The sequence below is a fragment of the Pezoporus wallicus genome, unplaced genomic scaffold (assembly GCF_028554395.1).
Source record: "Pezoporus wallicus isolate ANWC-B61680 ecotype Strahan unplaced genomic scaffold, APGP_CSIRO_Pwel_v1 scaffold_13428, whole genome shotgun sequence".
NCBI lineage: Eukaryota > Metazoa > Chordata > Aves > Psittaciformes > Psittacidae > Pezoporus > Pezoporus wallicus.
The window spans coordinates 1,577,837-1,602,399 of record NW_026637482.1 but is presented as its reverse complement, the minus strand read 5'-3'; the positions used below and the strand labels follow the sequence as shown (position 1 = coordinate 1,602,399).

The 24,563-nt window shown below is 40.6% G+C and overlaps 2 protein-coding genes across 12 annotated transcripts in view; both read right to left on the bottom strand.

The window, feature by feature from the left end:
• The window catches only part of RPL17 (ribosomal protein L17), a 117,006-nt gene that overhangs the window by 49,578 nt on the left and 42,865 nt on the right, over nt 1-24,563 (bottom strand). The gene's annotated exons all lie outside the window — the stretch shown is intronic.
• Nucleotides 1-24,563, bottom strand: part of DYM (dymeclin) — a 224,266-nt gene that overhangs the window by 168,604 nt on the left and 31,099 nt on the right. For all 11 annotated transcript variants that reach the window (XM_057405672.1, XM_057405680.1, XM_057405676.1 and 8 more), the window contains 3 exons: nt 20,788-20,860; nt 6,802-6,927; nt 5,047-5,189 (listed from right to left, as the gene is read on the bottom strand). In XM_057405672.1, the coding sequence (XP_057261655.1) occupies nt 5,047-5,189; nt 6,802-6,927; nt 20,788-20,860 (342 nt within the window). The remainder of the gene's footprint in view (nt 1-5,046; nt 5,190-6,801; nt 6,928-20,787; nt 20,861-24,563) is intronic.

The following is a 24,563-nucleotide window of genomic DNA, read 5'->3' as shown; positions in this document are numbered from 1 at the left end:
TTGACATGTTTTAATCTAAACATTACTAATCAGACTCTGTAAGACTGAAGAAAAAGATATTAACACAAAACACCAAATATTCATAAACAATTTTCTTGTAAAGTTGAAGATAACCATACAAGTGCTCCTATAAACCAATGTATAGTATCGAAAAATAAAAGGAATAAGCTGCAATATATATAACTCACAGATGTACAAAAGAGGTCATCCAGTGCCTTCAAGTGCACTAATGCTGAATGACATAATGAAGAGTGAAGTACATACTTACATGACACAAAGTCATTAATGGCCAGAGATGTTTGTCTGGTTCCAACCAAAGAGTACAGACATGAGAAAACAAGTCGTAATTGACCACTACACACTGAATTCTGCAATTTAGATGAATACCACGACAGTACATTTGTGGGCCAAATTAGTGATGATGGTTGCTTAGGTGATTAATGAAGATGAATCCAGCTACTGCCTTTTCATTAGTTTCTTACAGGTACAACATTGTACCCATTACATCCATAATCATCTAAACAGCACAAATTAAGTCAATTACATCTTACTGTTGCAGTAACTCCTAAGTACTACAAGTTGCATTAAAGTGTTTCGTTCTTTTTAACAGCAAAGTATAAACTGGATCAACAATTTCAAATGAAACCATCTGAAATGACTTATTTTTCAACAGCCTTGAGTAGCACAAACATTCTCCTTTCTTAGCATATCATCTGTTTGGCAGTTCCTCACTGTAACATTAATTTTATTGTACAAGATATAAAATGGCTAATTAAAAAAATCTTGCTTGCCATAAAAAATTCTCTCAACTTTGTTAACTGTGGACCATGAATTGGCAAATGCTAACGGTACTCAGAAAAAAAAAAAAGGAGGGGATTTAAAGCTAAAAAAAAACCCAAACCCCAAACCATTTTTTGAAGCTAAGCTATTTCAATGTAACTTGTGGACAAAGAAAACTGAATTTCTAATATATGAAGTCTCGTTTCTATCACCATGCATACTGATACAATTTATGCCTTCACATCAACAACATAGCACCAGACCTAGCAGCACAATTATCTTGCACACCTACAGAAAGACTGCAAAGACAAAGTTGACTCAGTACAGAAGAACAACCTTTATGAAGTTACAGAACTAAACTATCATTTCCCTCCCTCTTTCTGAACCCACAATTGCTTATTTAACTACTGAAGAACAACATAATTGGCAATGCAATTCTAATTGAGGTATGTAGGATGGAGAAACTTGCACACAGATAGCCTGCATACAGTCAAAGGCCGAACTAAGAAGGCATAACTGATGTAAGGATGCTGGATGCACAGTTTCTGGGTTAAGGAGGCTTATAAGAGGAAAAAAAACAAGATATGAAGGATGAGAAGCAGGAGAAGGTTAACTGTGGGAAAGGGTAAACTGCTGAATCACAAGGAAGGAAAGGGGGGGTGGATTTAAAGTACAATGCTCATAAGAGCGTGTTGATCTACTGCTCCTGTACAAGTAACTACGGAACATGTGTAATGTAATACTTAGTAACGTATATGACATATCAAGTTAAATAATTTCAAACTGACAGATACACTTATTATTTTAGACCTTGGAATTTAATATGAAAAATAAATTATTTTTTAAAACCAGGCTCCTAGCCCCTTTCACCCTAAGTAGATTATATTTAGACTATTTCAGTAAACTTATTTTAAGCATTATGTGATATTTAAAAGTCTGAGCAACATAAAAGTGAGCTTTCAATTCTTCTGTTCTTTGAACTCTTCTTCTGTAAAGATTACAAAATACAAAAAAAAACCCCAAAAAAACCAAAACCAAACCCACAACACAGAAATCATGTCCAAGCGTTTCTTCATTGCTTTAAACTTGCTTCTGTTCCAAAGATACGACTCTCAGTTTGTGTTACCATCTTCTAATCTGTACAGCACTCTACCACCATACCAGATGCCATATAAAACAAAGGACTGCAAAGGGTTAATTCTGAGATATTACACATGGACATATATGCTATTTACTCTAGAAAACTTACGGAGTCCTTTATAGTCCAACATCATTTACAGGCAAATAGTCAGATAAATTAAATCATTAACCAACTGTTTGGGCCCAAACAGAAGAAAATACTTCTATTTCCTAACAGGATGTGGTACTTATTTTCTCCCCTTTCCCAGGCAGGTCATTAGAAAAATCTCTAAGACAGGTTCTTTTACTTAAAGCTTTAAATGAAAATCTTCAGTTCGTTGGGAGAAGAGATGGTACTTCAGGTACTCGTGAGAGGAGCAAGAAAATAAGCGTAGGAGTACACCAAGGGAGACATTAAGAGAATGGTTCTAGAGGAGTGAAGGGGTGGAAGTGTAGGAAGAGACAAGAACAGACGTAGGCTGAAACCTTCGGAGTTTGCACTTAGAAAAGCAAACCCAGTATGTAAGAAGTGCATGTAATATTGGAGGCACTAGACGAAGGCAGGGGTGATGGCAATTTGGATGGACTCTACAAATCAAAGAAGGAGAGGAATGGGGGAAAACAAAGCTATTTTCCCTGCGGCTGTACTAAGGTAGAAGGACACTAAAGTGTAAATAGATTAGAACCAAGGTGAGTGGAGTATGAGAATATGCAGAGAGAACCACACTTCGACCACGAGCAAAATTACAAATCACCTTCTGAAACTGCTTCACAAAAACATTTGAATAGCAATTTTCCCTAGCAATTGGAGAATGTACCTGTTGGGACTCTGGAATAAAAATGTTGTAGGGAACCATTTAATTAACTTCCTCTCTGTTTCATAGAATCATAGAATAGCTAGGGTTGGAAAGGACCTTAAGATCATCCAGTTCCAAACCCCCTGACATGGGCAGGGACACCTTACGCTAAACCATGCCACCCAAGGCTCTGTCCAACCTGGCCCTGAACACTGCCAGGGATGGAGCATTCACAACTTCCCGGGGCAACCCATTCCAGTGCCTCACCACCCTCACAGGAAAGAATTTCCTCCTTAGATCCAATCTAAACTTCCCCTGTTTAAGTTTGAACCCATTACCCCTTGTCCTATCACTACAGTCCCTAATGAAGAGTCCCTCCCCAGCATCCCTATACGCCCCCTTCCAGATACTGGAAGGCTGCTATGAGGTCTCCACGCAGCCTTCTCTTCTCCAGGCTGAACAGCCCCAACTTTCTCAGCCTGTCTTCATATAGGAGGTGCTCCAGCCCCTGAGCATCCTCGGGGCCTCCTCTTGACTTGTTCCAACAGTTCCATGTCCTTTTTATGGACACCAGAACTGCACACAATGCTCCAAGTGAGGTCTCAGAAGAGCAGAGTAGAGGGGCAGGATCCCCTCCTTTGACCTGCTGGTCACGCTCCTTTTGATGCAGCCCAGGATACGGTTGCTTTCTGGGCTGCAAGCACACACTGAAGCCGGCTCATGTTCAGTTTCTCATTGACCAACACCCCCAAGTCTTTCTCCTTGGGCTGCTCTGAATCTCTTCTCTGCCCAACCTGTAGCTGTGCCTGGGATTGCTCTGACCCAGGTGTAGGACCTTGCACTTGGCACGGTTAAACTTCATGAGGTTGGCATCAGCCCACCTCACAAGCGTGTCGAGGTCCCTCTGGATGCCATTCCTTCCCTCCAGGGTATCAACCGAACCACACAGCTCGGTGTCATCGGCAAACTGGCTGAGGGCGCACTCAATCCCACTGTCCATGTCAGTGACAAAGATGTTGAACAAGACCGGTCCCAACACCGATCCCTGAGGGACGCCACTCGTTACTGGTCTTCAGCTGGACATGGAGCCATTGACCACAACTCAATGTTTCAATAAACTGCAAACCAAGCAACTGCTTTCTGAAGCATTTACACTGCAGGCACAATGCAGACCACAGTGGCCTACTCTTGAGCGCGTAAAGTGGAAATCAGAGAGAAGACGCATGTTCCAGCAGCACACTGAGCTGTGTGTAACCTCATCTTACACAGAAGCAGGGATGTATCTGGACTACACTGTGCCAACTCACAGACACATGCTCTTTTACTGCCTCCATGAGGAGATCCACATGCACTGACACAGACTGTGAAACACTTTCTGGCAGATCACTCTCAGCCTGAACTTTAATATCCCCTAGGGATGCTGCTAGTGAATGGATTTCACAAAAAACCAAAATAAATAGCATCAGTTTTAACAGCAACTGACTTGAAAAGTGTTACTTAGTTTATCACAGAAAAAAGAATGTAACATAAACCTCTACTGTTAGCAATATACTGTTTTTTTCATTCTTCTTATATGGAAAATGAAAAACCTTTAGGAAGAATTCTTCTATGTAATACACACACCGATAAAGCACATCTGGTATGGGGAAGAGAGCAACCACCAATCAAAACATGGTGTAACAAACATGAGAACCCCATTTTCTTAGCAAAACTGGCATCAAGTCTTTCATGTTCTTCTGGCGATATCGGTCTATAACAAACAGGCCTCCCACAAAAGGTCAGAATCTAGTCATACTATTCAGGAAAAAACATTACTCAACCTACCGGGAAAGGCACACACTACAATATGTTACAAATATTCCTGTCTAGGTCACTCCCTTACATCACACAATCCATAAGACTGGACGGCACCTCTTAAGACCACCTAGTCCAACCTTCTGCTCAAGCAGAGCCACAGAGCAGGTCACCATGGCCATTGAGTAATTACAAAATACGCACATAAAAGTATTTCTTACAATATTTTAAGCAACTTGAAGGATGTGATTTATCAAATGGGGCACTACGTGTTTGTTCAGGTTTTTTTTTTAACATCTCAATAAAAGAAGAATAGGGTCTACGTGCCACTTCTATCACATGCTGTCCTGCAGATACAATTGCTTCAGGTTCTAACACATGTCAAGCTAAAATATATATGATTATGATCTGGGCACCTTTTCTATACTGAGCATGCACACTGATACAACTGAAATGCTGGAAAAGAAACTGGCTACAGGTGATCTTGTAAGAGATGTCACATAGAAGATGCTACTTCACGAGGTCTGAAGTATGATTTATAGAAAATAAGACTCACTTGCCACCCCAGATGCAATTCCATAAAGCAGTCCTCCTCCATCACTTTGCTGATGAAAGACATGGGTCCCCGGAGGAGGGCTTCTTTCTTGTCTAATGAAATTATATAGCAAAGTTTTCACAAGTCTGCTAGTATATGGGAGACTGAAAAGAAAAAGAAAACAGCTTTAGGTGACTCACAACTTGCAAAATTTGGCACAACAAAGCTCAGGCAGGGTGCAAAGGCTGGTGTTTGCCATTAAAAACAGACAGTAGCTCTCCCAGGGCTAAGCAGACTGGAAAGGAAAAGAATGCCAAGGCCTTGCCCATGCAAAGCTGCACCAGCTTGAGAAGGGCTCTGCAGGGGCACCTTTAACAGCAATATTTTTTGTTTTCTTTTTTTCAATAGTACTTTTAAATCAATCAGTTTGTTGAACAATTGTATTCTTTTACCTCAAAACACGACTGTAAAAATATTTGGGCAAGGGAGAGAAACATTATATTGGTTTAGGTTTTGCTCTGCTTTGGTTACATAGAACAGGTAAGAAGAGCATTTTCCTATCCCAGTATTTGTGGGTTTTTGTGAAGCTGCGGTCCATTTGCAAAGACCAACACCACATCTAACCTCGTATCGGTGATTTTGAAAATGCATGTAAAAATTGTTTGATTTAAACAAAATGTTACACTATTTCCAAAACAGAGAAGGATTTCTACAGAAGCAAACAGTTGGTTCCTATTCACATACAATTAAGAGGTGAACAGACAGTCATGATGATATAATTGTAATGATGCGCAATGATGAACTCCAATCCCCTCTAACTAGTAGCCCTCCAACTCTTGGCATTGCCTTAGTTTCCCTGACATCAAATTCCCAGCCCTCTCTCCAGATGCCAAGTATCTGCTACTCCCAACCCAGACCCCCTTAGACCATATTCTCCCAAATATTCCACTTTTTGCTCCAAACTGTCAATTCCATCAGCTGAAGATTGAACTCCATGCATACTGAGGCTCTACCTCTAGCCTGCTGCTACTTCAGGCTGAACTCTGCCCACAGACTCAAAGCTGACCCTTCCTCCTTTCCCTACACATCACTCATAGCAGTTCTCCTCTCTTACATCTAGGAGATATTCCAGAACACGAGACAATAGATATGGTTACTAAAAATCTGCCCTTGTGGTATTTAAAGTTGAAAGAGGATGATGCATGCAAGCATCATGACAAAGCATTTAAACAGAACAACTGACTCACCAGAACAAGTGGTATTACTCACATAACCAAGTTTACTACCTGCCAAGTATTTGCACTATCGTAGCGCACATATTTGCTATCTTTTTGAGGGGCTATGTATTTGTACCACAGAAAGGCCCATTAGCAATTCTGACGTTCTCTGGACTGCAGTGCTAGAGGAAAACATCCATACTGGATCAAAAAAATCCATCCTGAAAAGTAAAAGCTGTTTTAAGTTAATGAAATAACCCTCAAAAAATTAAAATGGCTTCCAAAGGAGTTTTACTGAAGTCTGGGCTGTGAGATGTAGCTCTGGAACCTTCCAACAACCTTTACAAATGTTTGCTTCTGTGCTCTGTTTTGTGTTCCATTTTCTTTTGTGCTCCGCTTTCTTTTGTGTTCTGTTTTCTTTTGTGTTCTGTTCTCTTTAGAGCAGAACAAGTTTTCTATCAAACTGTATTCAACTGTATTTGTTTTCAGGTACAAACTGTCTAAAAGCAATCAGAAACATTTGCTTTGCCCTCAGGAACCACCCCAGAACACGACGTACCATCGGCCATGCATCAGGTATTTGTGAATGATGCTCTCCCGCAGAATTTCTTTGCGGAATAACTGGCAGGAGAGGAAGACGATGAGAGTTGTCACAGCTTCCAAAGAAATGCTGTATGTAATATCTCTGCAGGAAAAAAAAAAGGGGAAATTTATACAGGTTAATCTACTGGGTTTGTTTACAAACTGACTTCCAAGAACACTTGGAAGCTTCACCTGAGGTTATACTGTGTAGCACAGCCAGCTTCAACTGGGAACACATAAACACCACATTCAAAAAACCCAGAATCACTTCAGACCAACAATGGGTTGTTTTTCTTAGATATAAGCACCTCTTTATTCATATGCCAAGACAATGTGAAAACACTGAGGTATTGCCCAGAACATTCCAGATGCAATTTTCAGACCACACTTCATCCTAAAAATAAAAAAAAAAAAATATGTATCTCGAAAGTGTGTCCTTTGTCCTCTTAAATAAAATTGTCACAAAACCATCCTGCTAAGCCAGGGAAACATCCAGCTAGCCAAACACAGATCCATCTGCCAGGAAAACTGGATCCCTAAGAAAGAAATGTAATACACAAATGCTAGTTTCAGAAATGCTCAGGATACCAAGATAGTACGTACAGCCATTCAGTTTTAAGTGGTATTTTTGAGGTAACAGTGAACTATAGTTTTAAGATATTTCAGGTAATTCTAAAGAATGTGCTGTGATGCTTAAATACAGATGCCTATTAGTTTAGCAAAGCTCATTAAGTTAATTGGGAAAGCCTGTGCAGCAAAACGGATGGCAGAGATTTGGGATATCTCACAATTTCTGTTCCCACCTCTGCCTACAGTGATTTTGTTTTTTGTTTTTAAAACGGGAGAAAAACGGCATTTGCCTCCTTAAACACTAATAAACTGCAGAAAGAAACCTTTCAAAACACTTTGATGTAACTGACATGAACTGGTATTACTCTTCCTTTCAATCAAAGACTGTTTTCACCTCCTCTAAAAGTAAGGAGGCACTTCACTTGGTGGAACAGTATCATCCAGTAACCCATTAGAAAGATTGTTATTAAGTACTTCTAATGCTTTCCCCACGGTTTAAATTTACACACTACGATTCACAGTCCAATATCATGAAGTTACATGTGCCCAGCTTCACTTATTAAGTTTTTTTTTGACCCTGGGACCTACTGGAAATTCAAAATCTATTTATAATTCTCAAATGAAAATATTTTATAGTGTCTCTATTTAAAATAAAATTTAAAAAAAAGTCAGCATCAGAGTGTGTTTAAGCAGCGATGCCAAGATTTTTCTTTCTTACAATGTCACGTTCCAAAAATTTCATTCTTAAAAGTTAAAACAAGTATAAACATAAAACTAAGTGCTCTTTCAAATAAGGATGACTTGAGAACTACAGTGCAATCTCTCTTGAAGCATAATAAATTAACCACAGAAAAGACTGGCTGGAGTAAAACTCTTCATTAATCTCAGATCAGCACTGGTGTGGTCCTTACCAAAATGAACTGGATTTCATTTAAAAGAAATCAGTCTCACTTTCAGCACACTCAGATACTTTAATACCCTCAAAGTGTATTGCTAGAAATCATAGAATCATAGAACAGTTAGGGTTGGAAAGGACCTTAAGATCATGCAGTTCCAACCCCCCTGCCATGGGCAGGGACACCTCACACTAAACCATGGCACCCAAGGCTCTGTCCAACCTGGCCCTGCACACCACCAGGGATGGAGCATTCACAACTTCCCTGGGCAACCCATTCCAGTGCCTCAGCACCTTTACAGTAAAGAATTTCCTCCTTATATCCAATCTAAACTTCCCCTCTTTTAAGTTTTAACCCGTTACCCCTTGTCCTATCACTACAGTGCCTAATGAAGAGTCCCTCCCCAGCACCCTTGTAGCCCCCTTCCAGATACTGGAAGGCTGCTATGAGGTCTCCATGCAGCTTCTCTTCTCCAGGCTGAACAGCCCCAACTTTCTCAGCCTGTCTTCATACAGGAGGTGCTCCAGTCCCTGATCATCCTCGTGGCCTCCTCTGTACTTGTTCCAACAGTTCCATGTCCTTTTGATGCTGAGGACACCAGAACTGCACCCAATGCTCCAAGTGAGGTCTCACAACAGCAGAGTAGCTGGTCACACTCCTTTTGATACAGCATTTGCCAACCATCTCCTGGGCTGCAAGTAATGTGCATTACTGTAAAGCATGAGAAGAAGAGTCTCATGCATCACAGATAAACTAAGCTCTAAGCCAGAGTTCTGAGCAAAGAGACTATTAGCTATTTGCTCAAAGCAATAGCAAACTGGAATCACAATTTCCTGGACTGCAAACCCACGCTACCTCTGATAGAAAAATGTTTTTGAAAGAGAAGGTTATGCAAACTCACTGTTTTTATCTTCTTCCACATGACTCAAGTATTTTAATCTGTGACACTTCTAGTTACAGGTCAGGAAGAGACATACTGCTTGAATAACATTCTTCCTTAAATCATGAAGTACATTTTAATTACTTTTAGGTTTTGTCAGTTACCTGACTTTTTGCCCACTACTGAGGAAGTTAGTAAATGCTGATAATTAGATCAGGCCAGAGGTTACACTGTGATGTGGTTCCACTACAAATCCATCTGAGCCAGAAGCAAGGCTGAGCTAGGAACAGCTCTCACTCCCTCTCCAAACCAGTGATGCTTTGCAACCCTCTACCCACCTTCCTCCCAGGCAAAGCAAGGAAGACCTATAAATACTGATTATTAGAGGTTAAGCCAGAAGAAAAAAAAATTAAGAAATATTCCTCTATCAAAATAGGATGTTTTTCTATCAATTTTTTTTTCTATCAAAACAGAACCATTTTCTTTCAAAACTAAAATAATAGGTTGAAAATTATTTTTAGATATGGAAAACGAAAAATAAAAATCAGAGGGTTCTAATTACCAAGGTTGAGAACAGGAGAATAATGCCTCCAACCTTGAGCTGATTAATGAAAAAGCTAACTTCATGACACAGTACAACACGCACTGGGTCACTCTGCTCAGAGGAAACAAATTCTAAAGTCTACTGTGCTTTCCGTCCATTTCAATCACTCGTGTATTTATTGTTTTTGTCAAACCATACAAGCACAATAGCAAGTCTGAGGAGACATTAAAAAACTCATTTCTATTCTTATATGATTCCATGCAAAGAAATAATCAAAGAGGTTATTGCAACGTCAGAACATTTTTTTTTGGGGGGGGGGGTGGGAGGGAGAGAAGGGAATCTGCTTTCAATACTCTTATGTAAGTCTAAGAGAAACAAAAATAGAAAGCAAGCTAAATTCATGCAGTTCAGTTACTGATTTGTTCTCAAGTTTTTTCTATCCAAAACCCAGTTAGGGCACATTTAACTTCAGAAACATTCCACTCAACCTGTAGAATCTGTTCAAATTAAATCTGCTCTGACATAAACACAAACACAGGCCTGATACTTGGGGTAACCCCTCAGCTACAGTCACCCTTAATTTATCAGCACAAGTATAAAGCTTCAGAGAAAAGTTATTTTCTCCACTGAGGGTCAAATGTACAGTTTTCTGAAACTCAAGCATCTCTGAAGGGTGACAAGAACTACCAGGAACCTCTTCTAACTTCAAAGAAAATACTGTTTATTTATACTGAGAGACTATAGGATGGGGGGGGTCTGGTTCTGAATTTTACTTTTTTTATTCAAAGCTATCAGTCACATAGAATGACTTTACATGGAATTTATGCTGATGCCCAACTTCCTCTGAAAACTGTTTGCTTGCAGATAAGGAGGAAACTAGAAATAATGAACTCATGTATCAATTACATGTCAGAATTATTTAGATATTTATTTCAGAAAAGCAGAACTGCATGATGTTTTGAGTTTCTGTGGGTTGTCCTTTTCCTTCCCAAGTGTCTTATAAAAAAATTCCACAGAACTCAGACAAAGTAAACTGAGTGCACCAAGGCATACAAAGGTCTTTTTTTGACTTTTCTCCTGAATTCTCTCTCTCAGAGATCTCAACAGTTATTCTCACTTAACTTTTTTCCTCTTTTTTTCTCTCTCCCTCCCACTGGAGCATATTTTTCCCATATTAGGCAGACAAGATAACAGATATTATTCTTTCGTCCATCTTCAGATATACTTCTTTCATGAGGGAACAATCTGGCATAGGGTGAACTCTAAAGCTGGTTTCTCTCCAGCATTTGGGGTCTTTCCTTACTACAAGTAGTTGTCCTCCTTGGTATCACATTTTTTACACAGTAACACAAAGCAAGCACCTCTTCCTCAAGCAGATGGAGTAGGTCCAGGTTCTTCCCTGTGACACCCACGTTAAAACTGATTTCTGGCAACAAACCCTATATATATCTATATATATATGTATATATATGTGTATATATCTATACACACACACATTTCGTCTCAAAAGCAAAGACCTGTCACATGTATCTATGATTATCTTAAATTACGAATTCTTCAGAGAGTGATGACTTTGAGCTACGAAGTGCAAGATTTCTAGATGCTAGCATAATATGAATGTGTGCATCTATTTAATGAACACTTTAATATCTGTATTTCAATGAGAAACAGTCATAGGTCACTGGATTCCTTCCAAAAGCAGCAAATGCTTTTAAATTTAACAATCATGTAATCTGTATTACAGTTGTTGTGAACTAAGTTGAGCTAAGTGAATTCCTTTAACTGAAGTAACTAGCACAAGAAGTGGCTAAGCATGGGAAGGTGAAGTTGCTGCAGCCTTAGGCCATAACCAACTAACTCCCACTTAGATAAAGCTGAATTTAATTTACAACCTGCGCTTAGTTATGCAAACAAACACCTTGAGACCAGTGCAAATTGGAAGATAAAGGCATTGCATCCAGTCAGCAAGGAGCAAGAAACAAGAGAGAGATAAGATGGAATTTACAGCTGGCCTCAAGATAAGGAAAGAACCCAATAAGGCATGAGGAGACCCCAAACCAAAATTCACCACCGGACCAAGAGGCATGTGCAAGGCACATGAACAGTGTGTGATGGTTGGGTGAATGGAATGTAAGGGTATATGAAACACCAGGAATTCCTTTGTTCTGGGTCCCTCCCTGGCGGCACCAGCTTGAGCTACTCCTACTCCTGTGCCACTCAATTGCTAATTTATTTTCTAGGAATTGATGTCTAAGACTCTGCTGTGGGAAACCCAGGGCCAAGAATTTTATTTAACAATAGTGATCTTTAGACAATGACTCATTAAAATCAAATGACAAAAAAAATCTTGTAATTCAGCAACACCTTCCATCTTAATCCCTTTAGTCAGGTAGGCGGCAGAGATCCTAAGGTCCTCTGAGACCCCAAGGGCCCTTGGGTACTGCTCTAAAGCAGCACTGCATTTAGACTTGAATGTAGTAGTGCTTTAGAAGAAACTGTTAGAGTAATTCTTCTACAATACACACTGGAAAGGGTATTACTTCTCTTCTGGTCAGGAAGTTCTTCCATTAAGAACATATATTTTTACTGATTTACTTTATTTATTAGTTGTGGTGGCAGACCTGTAAATTTCATCAGAGCTATCGACCTTCGGGCATCTGGGGCTGGAGAACTACACCAGACCATCTACGTGCATCGCACACTCTTACAGGCAGCCTTTTTGAACTGGACCAAGATTTCACCTTGTCCTTTTACAGACACTTATGTATCACAATGCTCATACTGCACTCTAAGAGCTCCAAATGTCTGAAAAAGAGGTCTGTGGTCAAAACAGTAATAATTAAGAAAAATAAAATACTTTGTGGTAGAAATAGGAAAAGAGCATGTACAAGTGGTCAGTTAAGAAACCTGGCTGAGCAGTATCTTCTTTAAGCATCTTTAACAAGGCAAAGTGCTGGGTCCTGCATTTGGGCCACAACAGCCCCATGCAATGCTCCAGGCTTGGGGAAGAGTGTCCGGAAACTGCTCATGGGAAAGGACCTGTGGGTGCTGACTGACAGGGCTGAACATGAGCAGCTTGTGTCTAGGTGACCAAGAAGCCACCAGCATCCTGGCCTGTATCAGCATCAGTGTGGCAGCGGGGACAGGGCAGAGATTGTGCCTCTGCACTGGGCACTGGTGAGGCTGCACCTCGAATCCTGTGCTCAGCTCTGGGCCCCTCACTACAAGAGAGACATTGAGGTGCTGGAGCAGGGACAGAGAAGGGCAACGGAGCTGGAGCAGGGCCTGGAGCACAAGTGTGATGGGGAACGGCTGAGGGACCTGGGGGGTTCAGTGGGGAGAAGAGAAGGCTCAGGGGGGACCTGATCGCTGCCTAGAACTGCCTGACAGGAGGATGGAGCCAGGAGGGGCTGGGCTCTGCTCCCAAGGAACAAGGGATGGGACAAGAGGAAACGGCCTCGAGCTGCACCATGGCAGGTTTAGATGGAGCTGAGGAACAATTCCTTGCCCAGAGGGTGCTCAGGCATTGGAACAGGCTGCCCAGGGCAGGGCTGCAGTCACCGTCCCTGCAAGTGGTCACACACCGTGGAGACGAGGCCTCAGTGCCATGGGTTAGGGGTGGCCTTGGCAGTGCTGGGTAATGGTTGGACCGGATGAGTTTAAAGGGCTTTTTCAACTGAGCTGATTCTGTGATTCCAGTTGCACTGGCTTGAACACCCGCCATTACTTACATGCACTCATAGACAAGCAGTCACACTAAATGGTACTACACAGCAAACAGCCGCCACACCACAACACACCACTCGGTTTTGAAGTAGAATTCTTCTGATCGACAAAGAAAACTGTGGAGTCAAAAGCAGACCAAAACATGGAGATCATAATAGCAAGGTCATTTGTTAATTGTATCCTATGGGAAAAATACAAAACCCCCTAAAATACGCTTGTGTTCTGCTGCAGACTCAAGTAAGAACAATAGGAGCAGTCTGCAGGAGTCTGATGCTACCTGCATCTTATATATCTAAGTTGGTAAGGGAAGAGGTATTATCATAACTACTGCTTCCAAATGATGCAGTCATTCCATGCCAGAACAAGAACTATGGTCCTGATAAAACCTCAGCTTCCCAGTATCCTGGCATCTGCTTTTCCCATTCAGAACAATGTGGATGACCTTCTATCAGCATCGCCCACCAAGAACTTTAACAATCTACCTATCTGTCAACATCCTGCTGCTGCTGGCTTCTCTCCAGCCCCAAGCACCACTCACAACTGCATCAATGCTCACCCCATCATCCAGCTTTGTTCCCTGCCTACGAGAAAAAGTCTGTGAAAGAGGAACCAAGGTGAAGAGTAGAGGCAATATACAGGAAAATCTCAGCTAAGGAACTCCAGTTACAACTCTGAAGTGTTGTAAACACTTTAATTACTCAATGAAACACAGCTATTTCTATATCTTAGCACACAGAGGCTGAGAGCTCATAAATGACTTCACACCTACACAGCAAACAGCCTCAACAGTCAGGAACAAAACTCTGAATTTCACCTCACACCACCAGAGCAAGCCCCCTCCCTGTTTAAATATTTTCCTGAACTTTCACCCAGCCAGCGCTGTCTACTCCAAGTATTAAAAGGTTAAAAGGTAACTAATTTTCTAATTTAGGAGAGTTGCCAAAACGGCTGATTCATACAAAAACTCTCAAATCATACAGGAACCAGGTTTCATTTCCCTGCTTCCTGAGGGCCCACCAGAAAGGTGAAAGAGGAGTCACCACAGCGAATAGGATCAGTTTTGAAAAACTGAAAAGCAAGTAGAGTACCTGGTTATCAGTGTCAGGATAAAGTACAACAACTCAAAGTGAACATAATCTTTTCTCTTGGAAGCACTCCTAATTTTACACCCACTGATGGCACATACGCACCACGGCAGCTGATAATGCACTGTGCTCATTATAGCCGACTACAAACATTTGGGGAGATGTCCCAAAGGGGCATTCAAGAAACACCAACTGGAAGCTGAGAGCATCTCTGACATTTCCTAATGCATCTCCCTCGCAGTGGGTATTCTTAACTGAGAGACAGAATGACAGTGGGAAAATAAAAAAGGTCAAAATACTCCAAAAGGAGGATCTGAAGGATGAAAATGACAGATGGACTCAAGACCATTTATTCCCAGACCTGTTCCTAAGCCATCTGAGACTACACGGCTGCGTGCATTTTCACCTAACCAGCATTCCTCCCTCTACAGATTTAGAGCTCCTCGACTCTTTCTAATATCTATGTTCTTTTATATGTACCTTTCATATCAACAAGTCTTGTTTGCAATAGCCACTAAAACTAAATGGAAGACCTCACTCCTGTGAACAACAGAACACAAGAGAGTAGTCCAAAATGGACAGCTCCAGTGACTCGGCTTGTGTAGCTTTCAACCCCCAGGGAAAAGACAGCTACAGAGAAGATGGACATGGAGAATTCATACAGGGGAGACACGGAGATGCTGTAAGGGCTGGAGCAGCTCTGCTCTGGAGCCAGGCTGAGAGAGCTGGGCTGGGGCAGCCTGGAGAAGAGAAGGCTCCTGAAGGGGAGACCTGAGAGCAGCTCCAGTGCCTGAAGGGGCTCCAGGAAAGCTGGAGAGGGGCTTGGGACAAGGGATGTAGGGACAGGCCAAGGAGAATGGCTTTAACCTGCCAGAGGGGAGACTGAGATGAGCTCTTAGGCAGAAGCTCTTCCCTGTGAGGGTGCTGAGGCGCTGGCACAGGGTGCCCAGAGAAGCTGTGGCTGCCCCATCCCTGGCAGTGTTCAAGGCCAGGTTGAACACGGGGGCTTGGAGCAAGCTGCTCTAGTGGAAGGTGTCTCTGCCCATGGAAGGGGTTTGGAACTGGAGGAGCTTTAAGGTCCCTTCCGACACAAACCATTTTACGACCTATGATATGCCCACGGGCTCAAAAAGCTTCTCTAGCCACTGCAGAGGTCTGGACAGAGGCAGAGCACAGGAATCATGTCCTGTGGTCCACCCTGTGTGAAAGGCAGACCTGCTCAAGTCTCTCTGTCACAACACGTCTCAAATGTAAGCCACTGCAGTTCCAAGACAGAGCCATTTTGATGTAGTGACAGCAATAACATCTTTGGGTCTCATGGTTGTGTATGCAATAGAGAAAAAAGGCTTAGGGCTGTCAACGTGGTCACTGTCACTGATTTGAAGGAGTCTTCAAACTTTTAAGATGCCAAAAAGAGATATACTTGACCTCAGTGGCTAGCTCTCTTTGCTGCCCAGATCAGAGACAAACCTCAAATACTAGCAAGCCTATTTTTCAAGATGCATCCAATACCTTTTGTGAAAACAGGGCTGAAAACCAGAACAACAGAAAGCAGATGATTAGGAGCCTGAATATACAGCACAATGTATGATCCATACTATACACCACTAATAATATGCTCTCCGATTACAAAGGCTGCTACAAGTTGTATGGCAGTTAAACCTCACCTGGTGAAAAGCCAGGTCATGGAGAAACGATGATCTAAGTTTGAAATAAAACTAAATTAGAATATAATTAGAACTGGAAGAAAAATACATGATACAGACAAAGGTTCTCCTGCTTGAGACCTTTACTCACTTAAGAGGCCACACATCTGCCAGCTGAAAAAGGGATGCGAGAGTGATGAAGAAAATCTTCCAAATAAATCAGTATTTTTTATTTGACGCACCACCACAAGGTTCAGCAGTAAATAAAACTCTCTTTATATTCACCAGATCCCTCCTACACAGAGGAGTCCTAAACTTTGAGGATCTTCAAAGCGAAGCAACACAAATCTCTTGCAGTTTGGGTATTTTCGCTCGCTTCAAGCTAAGTTTCAACAGATGGAAGTTTCCCTTTGATGATTAGACAAAATTGCCAAAAATGCTGAACTCAATAGCTCTTCAAATATTGGAGCTACTACAATCTTGATTAAAGTTCCTTGAACAGTCCTTTTTTCAAGAAGCGCTATTCTGGCCTTTTTTTCCAAAAGTAGCAAATAATAAAAATATGACAGCCACGAAATAGGAGAGAAAACAGTTCTTAACCTCTTCACTGCTCACAATTTCCAGGAAAAAAAGCCTAAACGTTTCTCAACATGGCACTCTACACTGCAATGACTCTGTAGAGCTTTATACTCAGTTATATTGCCCTTTTCCCTCCTTCTAAGCTCCCAGGAAATGCAGTGAAACATCCTTAAATGCAACAAAACACTGCTAATGTTTACAGTTGGAAATAACTGAGATTACAACCTAAGCCAATTGTAACTATAGGAAACAATGGAATGTATTAGAAATATCAACTAACTTCTACTGGCACCACAGGGTGCTACTCAATAGTGACACAACTAAATCCCGGTATTTCATTTTTCCTCCATATGCATTTATAGATTTTAATGAAGTGAAAACCTACTGATAACAACCAGATGTTCAGTTATGTATACCAGCTCTTAACAAGCTGCTGAAAGAAGCCTTTATAATTTAACTTTGGGAGCTCTATCTTGCAACATAACGTTAGCAATAGTTTCTACATTAAAGTCATACAATTAAATACTGAAGTGGCATATTTTTGCTGATTATGCACTTTTAATCATTAATGTACACTCTTGAGTGCTAACATTAACAAAACCAAAGAAAAAGCTGAGTATCCATAACATACCCAAGGGAGCCATAAATCAAACACCAACATACCATAACACAAATGTTATAAAGGGACTGCAAAAGTCTAATTCTTGAAAAGCAATAATGCTGTAGTTTCTATAAAATGTCTTAAACTTAAACATGAAACCTTCTTCCCTGGCATTCTGTACAATGCAGCAGGGCCTGTTTTTCAAAGGGATAATTCCAGATACTTTTAATAAACCTCAGGTACAGAGCCACAATGCTGCAGAGCCCCACGGTCCCTCCTACAACCTGGTTTAGCTATGCCAAGTTGAATTGCCTTAAAGCATTTACCTTTCCCAATACAAACTAACTTTGAGAAGCAGTTTCTTAAATTCACCATACACAATTCTGAGACACTCCTAGATATGCTTTGCTGTATACTTCTGCAGCCTTTCCCAATGACAATCAACACATTTTGGTTCTTCAGTTATATTTCATACTAAGGCATATGGAGTAGTGAGATACAGATTTGCCATTTGACTTCTTCCCCACCTCACACCTTCCTTATTCATTCTGAGCTAGACTGCCCACCTGCATTTTCCAAATCTCTCTGTAGGTTATTTTCTAGGCACACATGAGCTTGTTCTAATAAAGCTTGTAGAGCAAGCTCAAAGGTGAGCAAGCTTTGCCCACACTGCACAAAGACTCAAGCGTTCATGAACTCAGCACCCCTGCCAAGCCCAAAGTCTTACACTTGGTTTTGGTCATATCAACCCATAGAATGGTTTGTGTTTGAAGGGAGCTTAAAGCTCATCCAGTTCCAATCCCTGCCACTGGCAGGGACCCCTTCCACTGGAGCAGCTTGCTCCAAGCCCCTGTGTCCAACCTGGCCTTGAACACTGCCAGGGATGGGGCAGCCACAGCTTCTCTGGGCACCCTGTGCCAGCGCCTCAGCACCCTCACAGGGAAGAGCTTCTGCCTAAGAGCTCATCTCAGTGTCTCCTCTGTCAGGTTAAAGCCATTCCCAGGTGACATTTAGAACCATTCTAAAAGCAAAGAGTGCAGGACTGTTGTACAGGTACCTCTGCTCCTGCATTTCAGACACCGAGATGGTCTTTGATGGTTTAAAAATAATCTTAGTATTTCAGTGAAGGAGGAAAAACAGCAGCTTAAACCAGGGTGTAGAGAAGCAATATATTTAGACAGCAGCTGCCAGCTGTATCCACTCCTTCATGAAACTGCATCCACAGAACCCAAGGGACACACAAATTGTGACAATCCACAGTTCAGGCTATTGAGCGGTCCTAACAAAAACTTTGCTATTCTGAATGACACTTCAAACACAGGCTCAGCATGGATATTTTAATGGTCTGTCACAACAAAAATTCATCTTTAATAGCAGCTTTACAGAGACCCTGTTAGCAGTGCCACTGTATGCTGCCAATGCTGCCTGTCCTCTAGCAAATGATCTCAAGGTTTGAATACTTCATGTATTACACATAATATATTCCTTCCCAAAATTCACATAGTAGGCTTATGTTTTTCTTGATTTATTCCACCCAAAAGACAGAAATTAACTATTCCTTTAATACAAAGTAGGGAAAGAATTTACAGCGTAAATCTGACCAAGGAAAGGGAGGGAAGCAAAAGGTAAACTCACTACTAAAATAATCTTGATCATCCTCCAGCAAATAAAATTACAGTAAGCAAAAATCTGAGCTTTATAACATCTTTATGAAGAGTTGGATTGTGTATTAGAGAAAGCAAGAATTTTTGTATCTCCTTTCCCGTACCCTACTCCCCCTATGATGATTTAGGGATAAAATGGTTAGTTAAGGCATTATCACATTGTGACGAATGTTATACTGGTGAACAAGACAATAAATTACTTTTGTAAGTTTTAGTATCCTACTACCAGTTCAGTAGCATTCTATTTCAAGAGAAAAACTAGCTAAGGAAACCTATTTTAAAAAAAAAGAAACCCAAAATGCAAACTTTCCACAACTTTCCCTTATGAAAAGTGAATACGTTTTAAGCTGAACATTTAAGATTATAGACAGGCTTTGTCACTTTTTTTTTAAATAAACCATTATTACCACTATATTATTCAGTAAACTAAGTGCTTTCAACAGCTACTTGCATCCCCAGCAACAGCATTCACAAAGAAACAGAGATGCTGACAGGTTGAGTTGTTCAAAAGGGTTAAGAACAATAATGCCCGCAAATTTTTTTCTGCCAGAAAGACAAAGTAAGTAATACTGGACCCCACGCACACATTGGGACTTAGAAGAAAGAGAAATAAAACCCTGCAGGATTTATGAACTTGCCCATATATCGCAGTCCTTTCACCCTTCATACTTCCTTTAATCTGCTCCAAACAAAAAGTGTATCTGTTCCAGGAAGTCCTGACAAGCTTTGCAGAATGACGCTCTAAATCATATCACTAATTCATTACATACTACCAACACAAAACCCTCAAGTAATGGTGACAGAGTTGTATTTAATGATAGCAGTTTCAGAACCCATTGCATTTTGTCAGCTTTCCAACTTAAAGAACAATCTGAAGTACAAAACCTAAATCATCATCAGAGCTTTACACTACACTATAAGGGATAATCTGAAACTCTTATTAATTAAAGCTGTGATCCTTTAATTGGGGCACCACATTTTAGGCACAATATCATCTAATACTGCTAACGCTATCTTTGATAAAGTTTATTTGCAGAAAAAAAAAAAGAGGTTAAAACATACCAAGACAGGTGCATAAAACAATTTTTATTTCCAAAGAACGAAATAAGTTCTCCTTCATGTAATACTGAAGTATGTTTCATGACACGTATCCCAGTGAGATGTGGAGTCAATATACGTCAAATACAGCAGATGCATGAAAAAAGCTAGATAAGCAAATCTGGAGATCTACAGAAACATTCCACTTACTCATTGGTCTCCTTGCTTCTTCAGACTGATATTTCAATTCACTGATATTCCAGAAATTAATATTAAATGAGTCGTAACATTTATTTAATGCACATGCAGTTCAAAAAGCCATGCAACTGTGTAAGACAAACTTCAATTTGCACCTTGCTGCACCCCCTAGAGACGAAGCAACACCCCAATGCACCCCTCCCTGTACAATCAGCACAACCATTTACAGCCATAAGCTACCAGCAACTGTCTGTGTGCCCACAGAGGTTCCTCAAACAAATGTCAAAGCTACTACAAAATAAAACGGGATAACTTCTCTTGGTGAATTGAAGCGTGTGTGAGATGCCGAAGTACTTCTTCCAACAGAAGACTCAGGGCTGGTACTGGCAGCAGGTTATCGTTATCAGTACTGAACATGGAGCATTCACACACAAGTATTTAAACATTATAGCCCCATCACTCTAACTTTTATATTCTCTCAAATGCTCAGTTTATACAAGGAGGCAAGAAAAAGATAAAGGAAAAAGCCAACTTACAAGAGGGGAATTTCAACAATGAGCTGGACAAGGCAACACAGCAATTCTTCTATGAGGTCTTCACACTCTGTTCCTGAAAAGAAGCATATAGAGGTTTTCTGGATTTTCAAATACTGAAAGAAAGCAAAGATTTACACACCTAGATCCAGACAATCAGTATTTTAATTAAGGAATGGACACCAGAAGATAAACTGTCTAAGTAGATGGCATTCCTTCCTGAAACAGAAAGCGCTTGGGATTATCACTGGGATAACAGTGATGCTTACCCTTTAATACATAAAAAGATAACTAATAACAATTGGAAAGTGAGATGTTGGTACTGTAAAAACATGCTAATATTAAGCACATTGAGCCTTACTTTCCTACTTATCTAAGGTCATATTGAATGGCATTACCGCTAACAGCTGAACAGCTGATCACTACTGACTTTTTCCTCAGTTCTACAGTTCCAAGTCTCATCTCAAAATTCCCTGCATTTCATCTATCTTCCCACTTTTTTTTCTAATCCCAAGCGAAGAATAAGCAGAGACAGACAAAAAACTGCTCCATTTGCCTAACATAACTGAACAATATTCTAAACTGTGATCCTTCAAACGAATGCAGCCTGCTGTACACATCACTGTTGCTCTTACACAATCAAACGTACACACTACTTTTTCATGAACACATATGTACTTATTGAAGAGGTTTCACACATTTTTACAGTAAGGATTTGTGAATTTTTAAAACTGCATTTCAAGTGAGCAGAAATTATTCTCTACTCACACACAATGTGACAAAATGCATAAGACTATTTTAAAAATGCACAATTATTTTAAAAATTCAGCTATTCTAAGCAATAAAACTGGTGGTATTTTACACTGGCACTGCAATTTTTAAAAGCAACTGTACCGAAAACTTAGAAGACTTACTGAGGAAAAAGCTTATTAAACCATTTGAAGTTGTCACATAATACTGAACAAAAAAAGACAAATCTCTTTTTCTGCTTTCGAAAGAAAATTATAAAGAGAAACCTACAGCACAAAGAAGTGTAGGGTTTTATAGTGCTGAATGGCCTAAAAGCATGCATAGTTTTTCCCCTCTGCATTACATCTCAATGATTACCCAAAAGCTTGTTTATTTTGTATTTTCAAATAAATACATCCTGCAATAAACACAACATTACAGCCAGGTTATGGCAGTGTTACTCTGTTTAACCCAAGTTTGTTCTTAAAGCCAGGACTCAATTTTAAGAAGCACACTAGAGGGAATATTCACAATAAAGCAAAATTATTTCTTTCCACAATCAGTTTATTAAAAACACATTAAAAATTGTCACCTAGTGAACTGCACATTCTAAAGGAAATCAGGTTTTTATCACGGAAACGTGGTTTCCTTTATATAGAATCCCCCATGAGTAACACAATGTAGCTCCTGTTAGTAAAAAAAAAAAAAAAGAGAACTGCTAGTAGTATTTAACCTTAGAGAGAACCACAGCCAATAATGAAGCCCAGATAATGTATTCTATAAGTAACCTGAACGTGACAGTTTTCTAAGGTTTTCTGAATCTAGAAAACGCTTATGGAGCAAGACTACGTCCCCAAAAGTGCCTCATTTTCTTAACAACTGAGGAAAAGGAGGAGGAAAAAGGATGAAAAAAGTAAAGTGAGTGCATTTTAAGAACATAATTTCTCCCACCATGCTATACACAACCCATCTGAAGACAGATTAATGTTATCTCAATATGAAAGAGGGCTTTTTTCCCCCAAAGTATAATCAAAATAAAGCACAAAAATATTGAGTTAGTACAATCACACAGAATGGAAGATGTTAGCCTTCCCTGCTCTGCTCTCAAACTATTTTTTCTTTAAAAATAAAAAAAAAAAGACTTAATTGCTGTAATCAATGTCACTCAGCTACAATAACGAATGTATCCTTTTCCCCATTGGGGCACATGCATTCTTGTTTAATCCTTGTCTTGCCAAGACAATGAGGCGGACTCATGCCAAATCTATAACGTGAGAGAGAGCTATAAACGCAGAACACGATGTGTTTTCATAAACAATGCCCTTTTCAGTAACAGGATAGAGACAATACACACAATAGTCATTCACGTTAATAGATCACATACTTGGATCAAAGACACGTGTAAAGCCTTGGGGAATATAAGCAGAGGGTGAATCTGTCCAGATAAGAGCAGACCTGCACAGAGAAGAATCATAGGTGCATCTTCTAAAGTCTGCTGCAGTGCAGAAGTAACTGCAAACACACACAGCTTTCAAATGTCCAGTTATGCTGAAGTACCATCTTTTACCAATATATTGAAGTCCTCAAACATGTGCATTACTTGCACTGTAGGGTTTTTTTTGGTGGGGTTTGTTTGGGTTAGATTTCTCATTTTTTTTTTACATAATTTGTTTTTTTTAAAAACTTTTTCAAAGCTATACGCATTACAGACACTGGATTAGCACTGCACAAGCAAAACAGCTTATCCAGAGGACAGTACACATGCCAAGAGACTCCACTTCTACTGAAACCAGCCCAGCTCCATCCTTGGCCATGAAGCAGGGTTTAACATTCACAATAAAACAGTCTTTCCTCTCAAGAACCTAACTGCTGTGTTGCCAAAACCTGACCTAGGCTGCTGTAGCAGCTAGCTGTGCTTATTAATAAGATATTCAGGCAGAGCAAGGTTCTTTTTCTTCCCTATTGCTCCTACAGATAAGATAGAATCCAGGCACCAATAAGGAGATAATTTGTTATTTGCAAAACAGTAACTAAACCCCATCGATTCAACGTGTTACACAACTGGTGGACTTAAAGCTTCTCTGGGTTTTGTGGTTTTATCTCCACCTCTGTGGGCTGCCCAAAGCTCCCAACTTTCACTTAAAAGTGTCAGTAACGAGTACATAAACTAATTGCCATCCCTCATTTCTTTTATATGACAGCTGAGCAGTCATGAAATCATTTGAGGATTGAAGTAAATGCATCATAATTTATTCCCTCCTCTGTGTCCTCGGATTTGCTGTAATAGAACAAACACTGCCCTTAGCAGCCGAGTGATAAAAGTTTCTCTGCAGAGTATGAATAAAGTCTCTTGCGGCAGGTCAAAAATAGGTTAAATGCATTGATGGTTTGATTTAGAATATAATAAACAGCGTGTGCTCTCTTACACCTCTGAATCACAATAGTAAAAGACTGTGCCAAAATTATGGGATACAGACAGAGGAAGCCTCACTGAAAGATGGATGATTTGTGCCAGCCAAACTCCAGCCTTAGATCCGCATACGCTGAGTCCAGTTGAGGATTTATTAATATCCAGATTTTTTAGCTGAATGTTAAAGAATATGGCTGAAATCTCTATGAGGATTTTCCTGCCATCAACAATCTTCAATATCACATCACAGAACCACAGGCTGGTTTGTGTTGGAAGGGACCTTAAAGCTCCTCCAGCTCCAACCCCTGCCACGGGCAGGGACCCCTTCCACTAGAGCAGCTTGCTCCAAGCCCCTGTGTCCAACCTGGCCTTGAACACTGCCAGGGATGGGGCAGCCACAGCTTCTCTGGGCACCCTGTGCCAGCGCCTCAGCACCCTCACAGGGAAGAGCTTCTGCCTAAGAGCTCATCTCAGTCTCCCCTCGGGCAGGTTAAAGCCATTCCCCTTGGCCTGTCCCTACAGGCCCTTGTCCAAAGCCCCCCTCCAGGTTTCCTGGAGCCCCTTTAGGCACTGGAGCTGCTCCCACGTCTCCCCTTCAGGAGCCTTCTCTCTTCCAGGCTAAATCAGCCCAAATACATCC